Below are 15,444 nucleotides of genomic sequence, written 5' to 3'. Positions count from 1 at the left end.
CAGTATAGCTTGCTAACAGTGCAGTCACCTCTGCAGCAATTCCACAGGGATCCAGTAAAGTCTTAGGATGCAACAGGCAACCTCGTGTGCTTGATAAGTCTGTGTGTATTAGCTTTTCAACACACATCCCCTTGCTCAAAGTGGGCTCATGGCTTGGCTGTCCTGTTCCACACCCCTCCTCCACACCAGTCACTGCACTGTGCTTCGCTCTCACTACCTTGTCTGGCTTGGGTATTGAAGAACACTTGTGTTTGGGAAATTAACAAGCTAGCACTAATGAATGGTCTTAACTTAGTTATTTCTTTTCTATGAAGGATTTTAGATCTTTACTGTGTGTTGTCTGGGCCATTCTAACAAACCTGTGAGGAGAGCAGCCTGCACGTCAAGACAAGAGCAGGCTGGTGCCAGGTGGACTCAGGTTCAAGCTCTGACTCTACTAAGACTAGTCAGAGGCTTTGAATACATTATTAAATACTGTCAAGCCTCAATTTCCACTTCCATAAATTAAGAAAATCACAGAGCTCTTAAACATTAGCTAATAATAATATGTTACTATGTGAATGAGGACTGCCCAGTCTGTTACAGGGTCCCAGGGCCAAACTGCAGACTAGTTGGCTGTGGAAGGCCCAGAGGATGTAACTCCTGCAAATGCTGACATGCCAGAGGGCATGGGAAGGTCTATGAGAGGGCAGAGTCAGCCTCTGCACATTCCTGAGCCTCTCAGGAAGTCATAGTCACAAAGAAGCAGGACTGTCAGTCCTGCTAATGCCGTGTTGCCCCCGCCCCCCCCCACACACACACACAAACTTTCATCAAAATACTTGATTTCAAAAATGCACTGATTCACCATTAAGAGTGTATTCCTCCAAAACAATGACTTTCCACTGGAAATGCAACTGGAGCCTATCACAGACTTCACAAATTAGAAACTCTAGGGGCAGGGCCACATGTTTTAACAAGCCCTCTAAGTGACTGATGGTTCTCCAAAATAGTGCCCCACAAAGATATACTTCAGAGAGCATCCCTAAGACCCTCCCACCTACCAGCATAACAAGGCACAAACATGCCCAAGACCCACAGAGTCAGAAGGATAAATAGGTAGGCAGAGGGCCCTGTGGGTAGATAATAAGCACTTAAAGTGGAGAGGAGAGATACTGTCAAGGATGAGCAGGATGGGAGGCCCCAACTGCCAGTGGCCAAAAATCACACAACAGAGTAGCTATCAATTTACTAGGTCTTCCATGAAGTTTCACTAATGGGAGGAACATGCTGACTATTGGAGCTACCTTAGCAAGCATAGGACATGGGTCAATTTCATGACTCCTGTGCTTTATGAAGCAACCCCAAGCATGAGATGAATAGGAAGGAGAGAGGAGAATGAGGAACAGAACATGAGGTGACAATTACAGCTGTCATTTGCACAGAGGAAATATTTCAAATAGTCTTCATTACTGAGGTGTTTGAAACACAAGGTGCCCCGCTATTAGCACTGCCTTTAGGCAGGACTCAGAGCACCCAGCACCCTGCTCTATGGCTGAGGGGAATCCAGAGCCAAGGGATGTGCCCATCCATAGGCTGAGAATCCACTATCTCCTACATCCCCAGGGCTGTAGGCTCCCTGTGCATAGGTCTCAAGCCTTCTCAGGGTCTGTGGGTATGCACTCCTAGGCCTGACAAGCATCCATGGGACACCCCAGGTCTCAAGAGGAGGTGGGGTGGTTACAGTTTGGACTCACCAACTGGGAAGACAGAGTGGCATAGGTAATCAGATGCACTCTTGCCCCAAGATCTGCTCTTGTCAAAGCAAATCTGCCCTTAGTTTATACTCTTGTCAGTGTCAAATAAGGTCTGTGTCCAGAAGTCATTCAGCAGGATGGAAATGCTTCCAAACCAGATCAAAACCAACACCAGTGCAAGTGTGCTCATGGGATCCCAAGTGGGGTCATGTTGTTATTGAAAGCAATAGCAAGTCTCAAGTTTGTGGTCATGTCAAAGGGCAAGAATGACTCAAAACTGGACCTTAGGAAGGCAAAATTGTTTTCAAAGCTGCTTTATGACTTAGAAGTGCTTTGAGGTTCTGTGAAACTAATGATTATACTGGTCCCTTGCCTGTGATTTTCTGTTGTTAATAAGTAACTCATGGTGACAAACTGTAAACTTATTCAGGAAAATATAAGAAATGAGCTACTAACGGAAGACTGAAAAATGCTGGGACTGAGGACTTTGCTCTTCCCAGGAAAGAAAAACACAACCTTTAGGTGCTGGTCTCAGTGCAATACTGCAGGCTGCCAGGCACCCTAGGAGACTAGAAGTCAGTAGCTCCCTCAAGGACTGAGGATAACAGGAAGTGGTTCTGATGAATTCTAGGAACCTAGAAGCTAAGCATTCTAGGCTGTTGTGAGCTTCTGTGCACACTGCCATAACTCTACCCCACTCCCACCCCAGCCTCCCTAGGCAGCATCTGCAGCCCCTTTGATCTGGACTTTAGGACCCTCACATGTCAGAGGTATAACACTAACTCATGAAGGCCCTACCAGATTGTACTATGGTCCAAGAAGGCCTTGTACAATATAAAGAAACCTACAAAAGAAGAATCTTAAAAGAATTAAAAAAAAAAAAAAAAAGTTTTATCCAAACCAGCAAGTCTCCCTGATCCTCAATCCCTACCAGGGGTACAGGAAGAAAGCAAAATAGAACAAATACTTCTTGAATCTCTGGGTCAGACACCACTAACAAATACTCTCTGAATGAACTTGTTGCAACTCAGATGCCAGCCATCTCCAGAGTACTCACACCTCCTTCCACAGTATCCAGCTTCCTGGCAGGCTCCCCCAAGTTCCCTCCCTCCTCCTATTACATCCAAGCCACTAAAAATCACCTGGTTCAAGTATCATTTTGATACTAGTCCCCTTCTCCACACCATAAAATGTCTCTTGAATTGGAACCCCTTTTAAGCTCTTGACAACTGATCCAAAACACTTACTGTCCTCATCTGCTGGTCTGTTTTGTGCTTACCACTCCAGCCAAGCAAAAATTACTTTGCAAATGAATCCCATTATGCACTCTGCTCATTCACCTTGTTAAGCCAGCACAAGAGCTTCGGCTGTTTCTGTTGTCTTTATAAAAGGACTACCTCATTTATCCAGCTTCCCTGGAATAGGCTGAGCCACGAAATTGATCTCCATAAATTAATTTTTCTCCCTACTAGAAACTTAACTCTTTATGTGGCCTTAAATCCTTTGTGGAGTGAGTCATGGTATAATCAAGTGAAACTTTATTTTGACCATTTTCGTTTCTGTAATACATTAGAATGCCTTCCCCATTTCAGTAAGCAGAACATAATGAATATCAATTAATCTTTTCCTTATGGTTCAGGTCATACTTAATGAATTACAGTGATCATTCTAGGCTGTAGCTATAGATATAAATGATCCAAAGTGAAGCAGACTATATGTGTGCCTTCTGGAGTGACCTTTCTCTTTCTCTGGAACAAGATTCTCTGAAACTGCCTTCCCACCTGAAGTCCCTGCTGCTATCAGCATGAACTGTGACGATCGGATGCAGGTACACAGACTGTGGAGGGTAAACTCGGCTGTCTTTCTGCAGAATTCCACGAATCTACAATCTGGTTTTTGACAGAGCCCTGTAAGTTCTTTATTGGAGGATAGAAAGAAGTGGGGGGTTGGGGGAGGAAACCTTCCACAACTTGCAACAAACCAGTTTTCCAAATCTTTCTTTTGTGTTATTTTTACAGGCTGCAGGTACAAGGACTACAAAAATGGACTTCTTAAATAGGATGATGCCAAAGTTCTACACAAAACTGGCACAATGGAGTTTGACAAACCCTTGGAAAAGTCACTTTATAATTGAGGAATGATTCACAGATAGAATAAGAAAATATTGGTGTGGAGGGAAATGCCCCATTTTCACAACCAAGCCTTTGTAATCAAAACTCAGTAACTGAGGACGAGAAGGGCTGTTGTCATCCCATGTTATGAAGTGCTTTGTAGCGATTTCTCACTGCAGCTGGACACAACCAGCAAGGGAGGGGTGCCTTGTTCTATTAAGTATTAGATGGCATTCTTTGTGACAGAGGTTTTTATAATGTCTACACATTAGCACACACAAAAAGAGTCTATCAGTCTTAGTTCTATTTAAACAAGGCACTTAATTGATCAGAATGTACTAGGGCAAAAGTAGTTAGGCAAGAATCATAAAAGAAAAAATACAACATACTTCACTACAGATCTAGTCAGTAGCAGATTCACAAATAATGACACCACAAGACTAGTTTTTAGTTTTGAAGGTTTCCTACATGTTTTTGGTAATGATTTTCCTAAGTTACTTTTTTCATAGCAAAACCATCCATCAGAAAATGATCCGTTGACAATGAGACTGTCCATTATACCTTTGTCCTTTCTAGACTGTCAAGGAGGAAGATACCCTCTGAAGTTGGCCTTGTAACCACTATCATAAACACCTGGCTCACTGACTGGTAAAACAGGTATGGGTTTTGCTGACTCAGAATCTATAAAGAATTTGACAAACTGTCCTTCCTACCCTGGGTGAAGTAATATTACACTGAGTCACAAAGACTCTGTGTACCCTTTTCTTCAACCAAGAGCAATCCGAGTTAGAGATACTTTGCATCCTCTGCATCCTGTCTGTTCTGCATCAGACACTTAAGAAAGACCCTGAGCTAGAAATTCAAAGGGATGTGTAGAGTTAAACAGAAGGGGGCATCTTTATTGCGGGGTGAGGCTGTTAGACAAAAGTGTATTCAGCAGGGTACAGGCATGTGACATACATCTTTAACTCCAGTACTCTGGAGGCAAAGGCAAGTGGAGTTTCAGGCCAGCCTGAACTTATCTAGTTCTAGGACTGCCAGGCTTATCAAGTCAGATCCTATCTTTTTTTTTTTTTTTTTTTTTTTAAAGTCTCAGGATCCAATTGAGTACAAGCAAGTCATGAATCCTAGGCTGTTGTAAAATATTGCTCAGATGACATTAAAAAGAAGTCAATGCTACAAATGTTTATAAAGTTCCTACAAGGGTTAAGGAATTGTACAGCTACAACTCTTGCTCTCCAGAAGTTTCCCAGGAAGTGAGAATCCTAAAGTCCCTTTTCTTGCATGTTTCATACTAAAGATTATCATTAAAGAATTGCATTCAGATTTGATTACCACCATTTTTCTTAATGGAGAGAAACTAGAGAGTTCACAACAGGGAAAGGAGATGTTTCAGATGCAAAAACAGGTTCTGCAGGGGGAAAAAGTAAGGAGTCCAATTATTATCTTCAAATATATGAAAGGCTTTAAAGAAAAAAGTAAAAGAAAACAAGTTTGATTGAAAGCAGATGAGATTTCTAGCAGGCCCTGGGATCTCTGGACCATCAAATTCATGAAATACCAGAACTGGTTAATGAGGAATTGCTAATGTTCTCTCCTGAATAACAGCTACCAGTGAGCTGAAGATTCAAGTCAGGGAATGAGTCCTTGCTAAGGGCAAAGGTCACCTTTCATTCTCAGAGATACCTTTCAAGAACACAGCTGCAGGAAGAAGAGAGGGGAGTGCTTTCTCCTCAGTGGCTACAAAGGGAATAGGAATGATGCCATCTCCTGTATGATTAGACAAGAGCATACATATCCCCTTAACCCTCACCCAGGTGATTCTGCTGAAGGCAAGGGAGGCAACTTTCACTCCTCAGAGGCTCCTGCTCCAAGCACAGCCAGCCTTTTCCCAGAATGGCCTGCTCCTGGGAAATAACTACTGTGATGACCCATCTATGTGCCGCCAGTGAGTGCCCCACCACATGACTATCTGGAATACAAGTAAGACACTGAAGCCAGGAAGGAATTCCTCAACAGGCACACACGGATGGGAGAACCACTCACAACACAGCCTTCAACTCTAAATGTAAAACTCGAAAAGTACCCCAGCAGCATGTGCATTTGAGAACAGTATTTGCACTAATGACATACACAATAAAGTTAAATAATGAAAGAGGAAAACAGCATCCTCTGTAAAAGAGGTAGTGATATTTAAGAAACTTCTAAGGAAATCTGTAATGAGGAGCTTTGAAATTCATAAAGAAAAATTTAGTTCAACTAAAGAAAACATTTCAATATAAAAGGGAAGTTGGGGTCTTCCCTTTACACCTTAAGAAAACAAGAGAATGTACAAACTGTTACGCACAAAAACAAACAAACAAAAACAAACAAGCACTGCATCTGGGTCAGACACACTGCCCAGTGAATCTGTATGAGTTTAAATATTTTGACTTTCACTTCCCCTATTCCTGAACTCCCAGAGGTCAGAGGCCAAGTCTTTGTCATTTCTCTAAACACAGAACCTGCCATGAGGCCCAGGACACAGCAGAGCCTTTGTAAACGTTTGCTGAATGAGTGCATGACAGATGCACCCTGGTCTGCGGAATGAGGGAACAAACAGGGAGTTCAGAGTAGAGAGTGTAGAAAGTACATGACCCAAATCACGGTCTAAGTCATAATCACCATCATCAACCTTCAAGATTCTCAGTCTCTTTTAAAGAAAAAAAAAAAAAAAGATCTTCCTATACTCTGGGTTTTCAATTTTCTGGTTTTTTTTTTTCCCTTTCTCCTTCAACAAAGTATTGTCGAATGAAATGGAGCTATTATGAGTGTAGGCCTTTTAAGTTCACACTCTATTAGTGGTCACACAAAGTCTGCTGGCATTATTCTGAATCTGGCCTTTGACTGCAACCGCAAGTGGTTGAATCGTCATACTAAGGCTAACAGAAAGCACTAGCAAAGCACGCATTCTGAGAACAATAAAAAATGCACACATGTCCTACCCTCTTGATCATCGGTACTTTGTTCCATACAAGCCTCAAAGGTAGACCCTTAAGACTGATCTCTATGGAAGAAAGGAAGAAAGAAATGAAGGAGCATGAAACATAAAATATGAAGAATGTAAGCAGCTATAATTTGCATAAAGCCCCCCATTTTCTTTGGTAAGAAATTCATGTTTAATTGCCTGGTGAGGCAGACCCTGCCATGTGGCTGGGGAGGCGCCTTTCCTCTGAGAAGAACCAGTAAGGAACTTTTGGGGACTCCTTACCCAGCCTGCCATCTTGTATAGGAATGGGTCCTTGAAAGGGCAAAGGTCACCTTTCATTCTCGGGGATACCTTCCAGGAACACAGCTGCAGCCCCTGAAAGTCTGCCTTACTAGCTGTTTGCGCATTTTTAATGTAGCACAAAAGTGCTGCTATGGAAGAGACATTCTCTACTTGAAACCAGCAGAAGCTTGATGGGAATAAAGACGCTGGAAAGGTCACAGAGGAGGGAAAAAAGGTTCTTTCTTCTGTGGCTATGGGGGTTTATTGTTGCTGGTTCCCAACGTAGAAAGAGAATAGCAGGAGATTAATAATTGAAATTGAAATGTTTCTATTGCTGGTTTTCTAAACTATTTGAGGGTTATGCTTTCCCTAGAGTCATCATGCCTGTAAACAACTAAGAAGACAGAGGGATTTAACACATACTGAGAAAATACCTACTGTAGGCAGGGACTCTACTAAATATACTCGGTTCTAACAGTATCCTCACACAGTCCAATAAAGGCCGAAAGTTCTGAAAAGTAAGATACCAAAGTCATAAGCTAGATTCAAACTCCACTTTCTCTGATTTGAATGTCCTGCCATCCTGTCCAGTATCAAAGATAAAACTAATGAGTTTTTATTCCCTATTCAAGTGTTAACAAAGAAAACAACAGTTATGCTTTCTTATTTAAAAATTTACAACAAAAACACAGGCAAAGATATTATAGATGATGAATCACAAAATTTTTTTCAGGAAGATGATTCAGTATCTTGTTTCTTGGTTTGCATCTTGGTGACCAGCTGTCTCTGGGTCCATCTGATAAGGGACTTCAGTATGCCAGTGTTTACAAGTCTGAATGTGAAAGGTTCTTTGGTTTCCTCCACACTGATCAACAAGCCACATCTCAGGTAAGGAAAACACAGTTAACTTGGAATTTAGGTCTCTCTAATTGGGAACTCATAGAGATACAGACCCCTGTGGTTGACCTTTGCACTGCATACTGAAAAGGGCTTGGTAAGCAAGTTGATGGAGAAATATAATTACAAGGCAAATGTATAACCTTCTAAGAAAATATCCCCCTTTATTACAAGCAGACACTGAAAACTAACGTGATATTTATAAACCAACTCTTAAAGACAGTACTAGAAGACTGTTACACTTGGCCACTTATTAATTTGTATTATCAAATATGCTTTGTTTCAAAACCAGCACACCTGTCTAGATTTCTACACTCCAGCCTTCACTTGGTATTTGAGTCACACTCCATTTGGGAAATTCCAGCTAAAAAGTCTCATGTGTCATTAGACTTCTGAGAAGAATCATGTGGAACTATCAGGAGGAGAAATCCCTCTTTTGGAAAAGTCTGTAAGAAAAGCCCTGTTCATTTAAGAAAACACACATATACCACACACACACACACACACAGAGAGAGAGAGAGAGAGAGAGAGAGAGAGAGAGACCCTGGGTTCTGGTTGAAATATGGTAAGAATCAGGTTCACTAAGTCCACAGATTGTCACTAGGGGTCAAGAGAGAGGTCACTGTAGTCTTGGACACACTCAGCACTGTGAGTGAATGTAAGTCCTGGAAGCATAGACCTTGACTATGGAGGTCATTTCTCTGTCTCATAGCTTGTCTCTCCCAGAAAGACCAGACAGGCCTGAGCTCTGGGCTGAGTGGCTGGGTTGGTAGAGAAGTGGTACTGAGCAAAACTAGGAAAATAAGTCTAAAAATGTAAAGACATGCTCCCAAAGAATAAAAAAGGCTTCAAACAAAAGAACAATTAAGAGAACCCACAGACAAGACTCAAGAAAACCCAGGGTTGAAAGGAGGTGACAGATTAGGTTGCCTGGGATAGAGGAGGGCTGGAAAGTAAAACTATGAGCGGAGAAAGACCTCCGAGCTCCACAGTCCTGCAGTGTAACATTTTACACACCTGTAATTCTTTTTCCGACAGAATCACTAAAAAGAACAAGGTTCTAGGACCAACTGTGCTGGGTCTTGCTTAGCCCCAGGGGGAGTAGCCTACATTCCTCATGGATTTCAAATTAAATCAACATGATAAATGAAGTTCCCGGGGTGGCTTTGTGCAAAGTTGACAAAATACATCCCGACCCACCTACCCAGCCTCCTGGAAGAGGAATTTTTATTCCTCTATTACAGTTGTGAATTCAATGCCAAGTTCTTTCTAAAATGCTCACCCCGAGTGTCCAGCAGAGGGAGTCTCAAGGAGGTACTTAATAAAGAGAAAACTGTTTCATTTTAACACTCTAGACAGTGCGGGCTTTGACTGCAGCCCCCTCCCCTAGACACAGTTGAACAATGAATGCCCGACATAGGCTCTCCTGCATGTTCATGGCCCCACTGGCATGTTCCTATTCTACGTAGTGGAGTGATCCGAAATTTTGTTTTGTTTTGTTTTGTGGAACGGTTAAATAGACCTTGTGTTCTTCGGAATCAAAGAGGAAAGCCCCTGGAATAACATTTCTCTGTTGCTTTCTAAACAGCTCCTTTGTTTCTAAGAGACTCTGGAAAAAATATTTACAGTCCATAGGTTATTTACAGCCTCGTTATTCAGAGCCTGACTGGTAACTTTATTCCGTGCAGAAACCTAATTCATTTAGAGCCCTGGAACTAATAACAGATTTTCTTTTCAGATAAGTTTTTTTTTTTTTTAATCAGCCTCTCCTAACAGAGATAAAAACTATTAATGAGATCCCTGTTTCACTCGGCCCAACAGTTCCCCGGGTTTATAGAATTACGATCTCCCCTAGCCCCTCCTCTTGGTTCCTGGCAAACCCATTTCCCTCTCATTTGCGATTTCATCCACAGAATATCTGAACAAAACCGAAAGAAAGCCAGATGGACCCACGCTAAAAGTAAAGGGCTGCTATTTCAATGATTTCACGAGAGAAACATTTTCACGACGAAATAACTGAAAAAAAAAAAAAAACCTGGCACACTCTGGTTGAAAAATACCCCATACTACAAGCACACAAAAACACATAGAAGTGTAAAAACTTAGTTGATTCCGGCTTGATTTTTCCTCGCTGCAAGCTGACAGAACTGACTGAAGAGAACCGAAAGAGTGCGTGAGGCAGCTGTATCGCCTTACCTTTTCTTTCTTCTGAAGACAGTCAAATGGGGAAAAAAAAAATCAGGCAACGCCAGGTGAAGGTGCACAGCACCGATCTACCCAGGCCGAGCCAGAAAACCTTCTTTCGTTCCCCCTCCCCGCCCCCCAAAAAAGCCAAACTACATTCTCCCTTCCACACGCCAACTGCGGGGAGATTTTGAGCCTATTTCATTGTTCTGCCTGGGTCTGAAATGGACTTTTCATCTCAACCCTCTCTCATCGCTTGGCCCCTTTCAATCAGATTCCACAGCCGCCGCCACCACCCCCCCACCCCCCAAAAAATCGGAGGCTCGGGAAGAATAAAGGAGTGTGGGGTGGGAGTAGAGATGTTTGGAAAGGGGAGCAGAGAGGACGGACAAGTAGAAAGGAGATCGTTTAAAGGTAATGGGGGAGGACCGCATCACCTTCATTTATCACAAATAAACAGAAAGCAGTCACGGATCCGTCTTTTCCCACACGTCGCCCCCATTTCTTTTCTTTGGGCAGCAGCCCACCGGCACACACCCCCCAGCCGCCTTCTCTGCCCTGGAAATAAGATCCTGCTCCAGGCCGGCTCCGGTCCCGTCTGGGCCCGGGATGGGGGCACCCGGGAGGGTCGCGAGCCCCCAGGACCAGGGCCCGGGGCTGCGGCCGGGGACTACCGGGCGAGGGGCCGCGGGCAGAACAAAGCTACCGGGGCCGCGGCCAGCCGAGCAAGCGGGGGATCGAGGGCCGGGCGCCCCTTACCTTCGTACACGGGGGCCATCGGGGCCGGGGTGTCCGCGGTTCATGGCAACGGAGAAGGGAACGCGGCGCGCGAGCTCGGCCCCCTCAGCCTCAGTGGGAATCTGCCATCTTGAGCCTGTGTCTCCGCTCTCGGCGCAGCCCAGGCCGCCAGCGCCCGCATCACCGCCTCACTTGGCCGGCGCCGGGGGAGGGGGCCGGGCGGGCGCGTCGCCGCCACCGCCGCCGCCGCCGTAGCCGCGGCCCGGGCCCTGCGCGGGGGGCTCGGCCGGCCCGGGGCGGCTAAGGCGCCGAGGCCAAGGGCCGGGCGGGTCCGCGAGGGCGGGAGCCGGGGCGGGCTGCGGCGGCCAGGGCCCGGGCCGGAGCTCAGCTCCGCATGGCTGTGAGGCGGGGGCGCCGGCAAAAGTTGCCCGTGAGGAGCAGGGGGAGGGGGCGGGGGCGGGGCGGCGCGGCCGGGCGCGAGCGGGCGGGCGGGCAAGCGCGAGCGAACGAGCCGGGAAGAGCCCCAGGGAGTCCGCGCGCAATCGAGCGCCGATGGCACGGATGCGAGGCTGGGAGGGCCGAGCCGAAGGGCAGAGCCGGGCGTCAGCGGGGGCCGAGCGCGGCCCGAGGGGAGCCGAGCGGCCGTGCGAGCGGCGCTGTGCGAGAGCGCGGTGCGCTGGCCCGCAGCCGCCGACCGGAGCTCCGCCGTAGAGGCGGCCACAACTTTGTGTGTGCGTGCTTGAGAGTGCGCGCGTGGGTGTGCGCGCGCCGGCCGGGCCGGGGAGCGCGATCCGCTGCCGCCGACAGCAGTCCCGCTGCCGGGCAAAGTGTCTTCGCCCCAGCGCGTGCGGGCTCCGTTCTAGCTGACACGCGAGGGAAATGAATAGAGGGAGTGGGCATGAAGTCCTCTCCGGAGAATGTCGTGGGAGCTCCCTGCAAGGCTCGGGAAAACGCAACGTCAGGATGGACGCCTGGCCCCGATCTTTGGAGAGCCCTCTCCTCCATTATCTGGGTGGGAGGGTCCCATCTAGCGGTTCCGGGGGCTTTGCTCTTTTCTGTTCACTTGGGCTGAGCGAAATGTTCTTTAAACTCTCCGAGCCTGAATCCCTGCCCTGGTTTGCCTCTTCAGCTCGCTTCTGAACGTCTGCACAGGACGCCCTGCCTTTGCCTCCAACTTAACGAAAACTTGTTGAATCCTGATACATGAATAGATCATAAAAGAAATTAAGTGGGTGACAATAAAGCTTTTGAAAAGCCAACAAAATATTAGAATCCAGCAAAAAATATTAGAGCCCGTTGCCCTTAGGAAAGTCAACTGTTATCTCATAAACCCTTTATTTTCAGGTATAAATACTGGACACCTGACGTAAATTGTATTTCCTACCTGTGAATCATAGGTCAAAAAACAGTTTAAAAGCTATCTTCATCTAAAATGATGTTCTCTAACTCTACAGAACTTTCTTTAAAACAAGCCCATTGTTTTCTTTTCTTTTTTTTTAAGCCATTGTTTTCTCACTATCTTTCCAGCTGCTGTATCCCGTGCTCATCCTCCTCCCAAAATAAAAGACAAGCTAGCTCCTGCACACACTTAGCTGGCTTTGTACTGGAAAATAATTTTCTCTTCATCTTGGGATGGTCCTTAACAGCCGTCTTCTTTGTCTCAATATTTAACTCTGCATACACTAGTGCTCTCCTTAATCTAATGTCATTCACATTTGTAGACTCCTAGACTGCCGTTAGGTAAGGGGAACCTCAGAGATCATCTAGGCCTGCCTTGCCTTTTTGCAGTCTGAGGAAAGAAGCCCACAATAGTAAAGGATATTATCCAATGATACAAAGCATTGAACCTTAGATCTTTAGCCCCCCCCCCCCAATGCGGATCTTCCCTCACACCCTTCATTTCTCCCTTCCTTTCTTTCTCCTTGTAATCCTTAACTGGTCACCCGAGATTTGTTCATTGCCAGTTGAAAAAATACTGCTGCTCTCTCCTATGGAGTGGTTCTGGCCACTCTATGCTTCTGCTTCTATCCTGTAAAGGCTCACCTTCATCTGGTGCTAAGTCTCTTAGTTCCTTGGCTTTTAGTCAAGACAGACAGGTTCCAACTTACCTCTCCTAGGACATGATTTCAACAAATCACTGTCTCTCCAGCCCGACTGGTTTACCTTGTGGTGCTCTGCCAACCTTGCTCATCTATGCCTTTGCCCAAAATGTCACATTCCCACAAATGGTGCCTTCTCTCTTTTAAGAATTCCCACCTGTGGGTTGGCTCATCTCCTCCTTAAGACAACCTAAATAACATGTGACAGAGACAAGCCTAAGTTCAAATCCCAGCTCTCCCACTTCGAAAGTATATGAATGTGGTCTCATTGCCTGACCTCACTGAGCCTTGGTTTCTACATCTTAATTATAATAAGAATATTAGTATAAATAGTATGCTCCCCTGTACCCAACAGTTTCTACCCCGCCTTTACCACAAGGATATGCAATTGCTTGTTGCTTCCTCTGCCTGTTTCCATGCTGGTCCACAGAACTCTGCAGTGTTGGCAGTCTCCATCCCCTTGTGGCATTGAAAACATGATGGAATGCAGCTAGTGACTGAGGAACTAAACATTCATTTTATAAGCACGTGTGGCTACTGGCTACCATATTGGGCAATGTATCTCTGCCTATAAGCTCAACGAGGGCAGAAACCACACAGGTCTTAACATCTTGTCTCTAGCAACTATTCATACATGGCAGGCAACGGGTGACAACGACTTTTTTCATCCTCACCTGCATCAGCAATTAGGAACTTGATCTTTTAAAAGAGTGCTTCATACAGTTTTCACCACCTCTTCTGGGGTTAGATTTAAATGTAGGTGTTCAAGAAGAGGTAATGATTCTGTTTTGGACCCCTCCCTGTGACCAGCCCCACTGATTTTCACCCTTTCTTTCCCTGGGATGACCCTCTTTTTGGTGTAACTATTCTGTCCCACACCTGTACTGGCAGCTCCTTGGGGCAAGCTCTCCAGCACGCTTTCTTGAATAGCCCTTACCTTGGTACTTGTCCCTGGTCCCTGGTTAGTAATGGCCTCTAACTCCATTCAAGATGCTGGTGAGCAGCAGATAATCTGGGTAGTCTTATTCTCTGTCACTCTCTGGAATGCCTCCCAGATACATACACACACACACACACACACACACACACACACACACACACAGACAGAGCAATAAAATGAAAGCGGCTTGTGTTAGCTGAAAACATCTTAATGTTCCTTCCCATGGGAAAGCAGACACTGTGGGCAAAGAAATGGAGTCTCAAGAAAGAAAAGCACGAGGGAACCCTATGGGTAAGAAACCCACTTCCTTTTTAGGCCACTGTGACCAGAGCTGTCCCTTATGGATACAAAACTTATGTTGGGGGAAAAAAAAGTTGAGCTTCTTGGTATCAAATAGATGGGAAAACTGTATTGAAATGAATTTCAATTTTTACAAACCTCCAGGCTGAGGAGAGCTAATCATCTCCTTTCCCTGTAGTGGCTGCGGTCAAGTAGGTACCAGGCATAAGCTAACTGTAAAGTGCCACTGTAGGGAGGCATGGTGGCAGGAGAGATGGCATTGTGAAATGGTCTGAGATGGTGGCCTGGGGAGCACCAGTGTCTAAATGGTGGGAAGAGAAGAAAGACTGCCTGTGGATGAGAGGGCAGAGAGATAGGTAGACAGGGAGGCAGGGAGGCAGGGAGGCAGGGAGGCAGGGAGGCAGGGAGGCAGGGAGGCAGGGAGGCAGGGAGGCAGGGAGGCAGGGAGGCAGGGAGGCAGGGAGGCAGGGAGGCAGGGAGGCAGGGAGGCAGGGAGGCAGGGAGGCAGGGAGGCAGGGAGGCAGGGAGGCAGGGAGGCAGGGAGGCAGGCAGGCAGGCAGGCAGGCAGGCAGGCAGGCAGGCAGAAGGGGAGACAGGTAGGGAAACAGGCAGGCAGGGAGGGAAACAGGCAGGCAGGGAGACAGGTAGGCAGGGAGACAGGCAGGCAGGGAGACAGGCAGGGAAACAGGCAGGCAGGGAGACAGGCAGGCAGGGAGGAAGACAGACAGGGAGACAGGCAGGCAGGGAGGGAGACAGGCAGGCAGGGAGGGAGACAGGCAGGCAGGGAGGGAGACAGGCAGGGAGGGAGACAGGCAGGCAGGGAGGGAGACAGGCAGGCAGGGAGGGAGACAGGCAGGGAGGGAGACAGGCAGGCAGGGAGACAGGTAGGCAGGGAGACAGGCAGGCAGGGAGACAGGCAGGCAGGAAGACAGGTAGGCAGGGAGACAGGCAGGCAGGGAGGGAGACAGGCAGGAAGGGAGACAGGCAGGGAGGGAGACAGGCAGGCAGGGAGACAGGCAGGCAGGGAGGGAGACAGGCAGGCAGGGAGACAGGCAGGCAGGGAGACAGGAGGACTACAACACCTAGAACGAAGGGCAGGTGATCCACAGTGCTGCCTGGTTCTAAGAGCATCATGAGAGAAGATGGAAAGGCATGTATAAATTCATTCGAAAACACCTTGGTGTTCTGT

General features: G+C 46.6%; 1 protein-coding gene across 4 annotated transcripts in view; it reads right to left on the bottom strand.

The window, feature by feature from the left end:
* Nucleotides 1–11,114, bottom strand: part of Hipk2 (homeodomain interacting protein kinase 2) — a 178,599-nt gene extending 167,485 nt beyond the window's left edge. For 3 of the 4 annotated variants that reach the window (XM_034519021.2, XM_034519022.2, XM_034519024.2), the window contains exon 1: nt 10,938–11,090. In XM_034519021.2, the coding sequence (XP_034374912.1) occupies nt 10,938–10,956 (19 nt within the window). In that variant the 5' untranslated portion in view covers nt 10,957–11,090. Of the gene's footprint in view, nt 1–10,937 lie in introns of all 4 variants that reach the window. The other variant, XM_034519023.2, reaches the window with a different exon arrangement.
* Nucleotides 11,115–15,444: the final 4,330 nt, after the last annotated feature.

Source organism: Arvicanthis niloticus, chromosome 15 (assembly GCF_011762505.2).
Source record: "Arvicanthis niloticus isolate mArvNil1 chromosome 15, mArvNil1.pat.X, whole genome shotgun sequence".
NCBI lineage: Eukaryota > Metazoa > Chordata > Mammalia > Rodentia > Muridae > Arvicanthis > Arvicanthis niloticus.
Note: the sequence above shows the minus strand (reverse complement) of the source record. Positions and strands in the feature narration are given on the sequence as shown.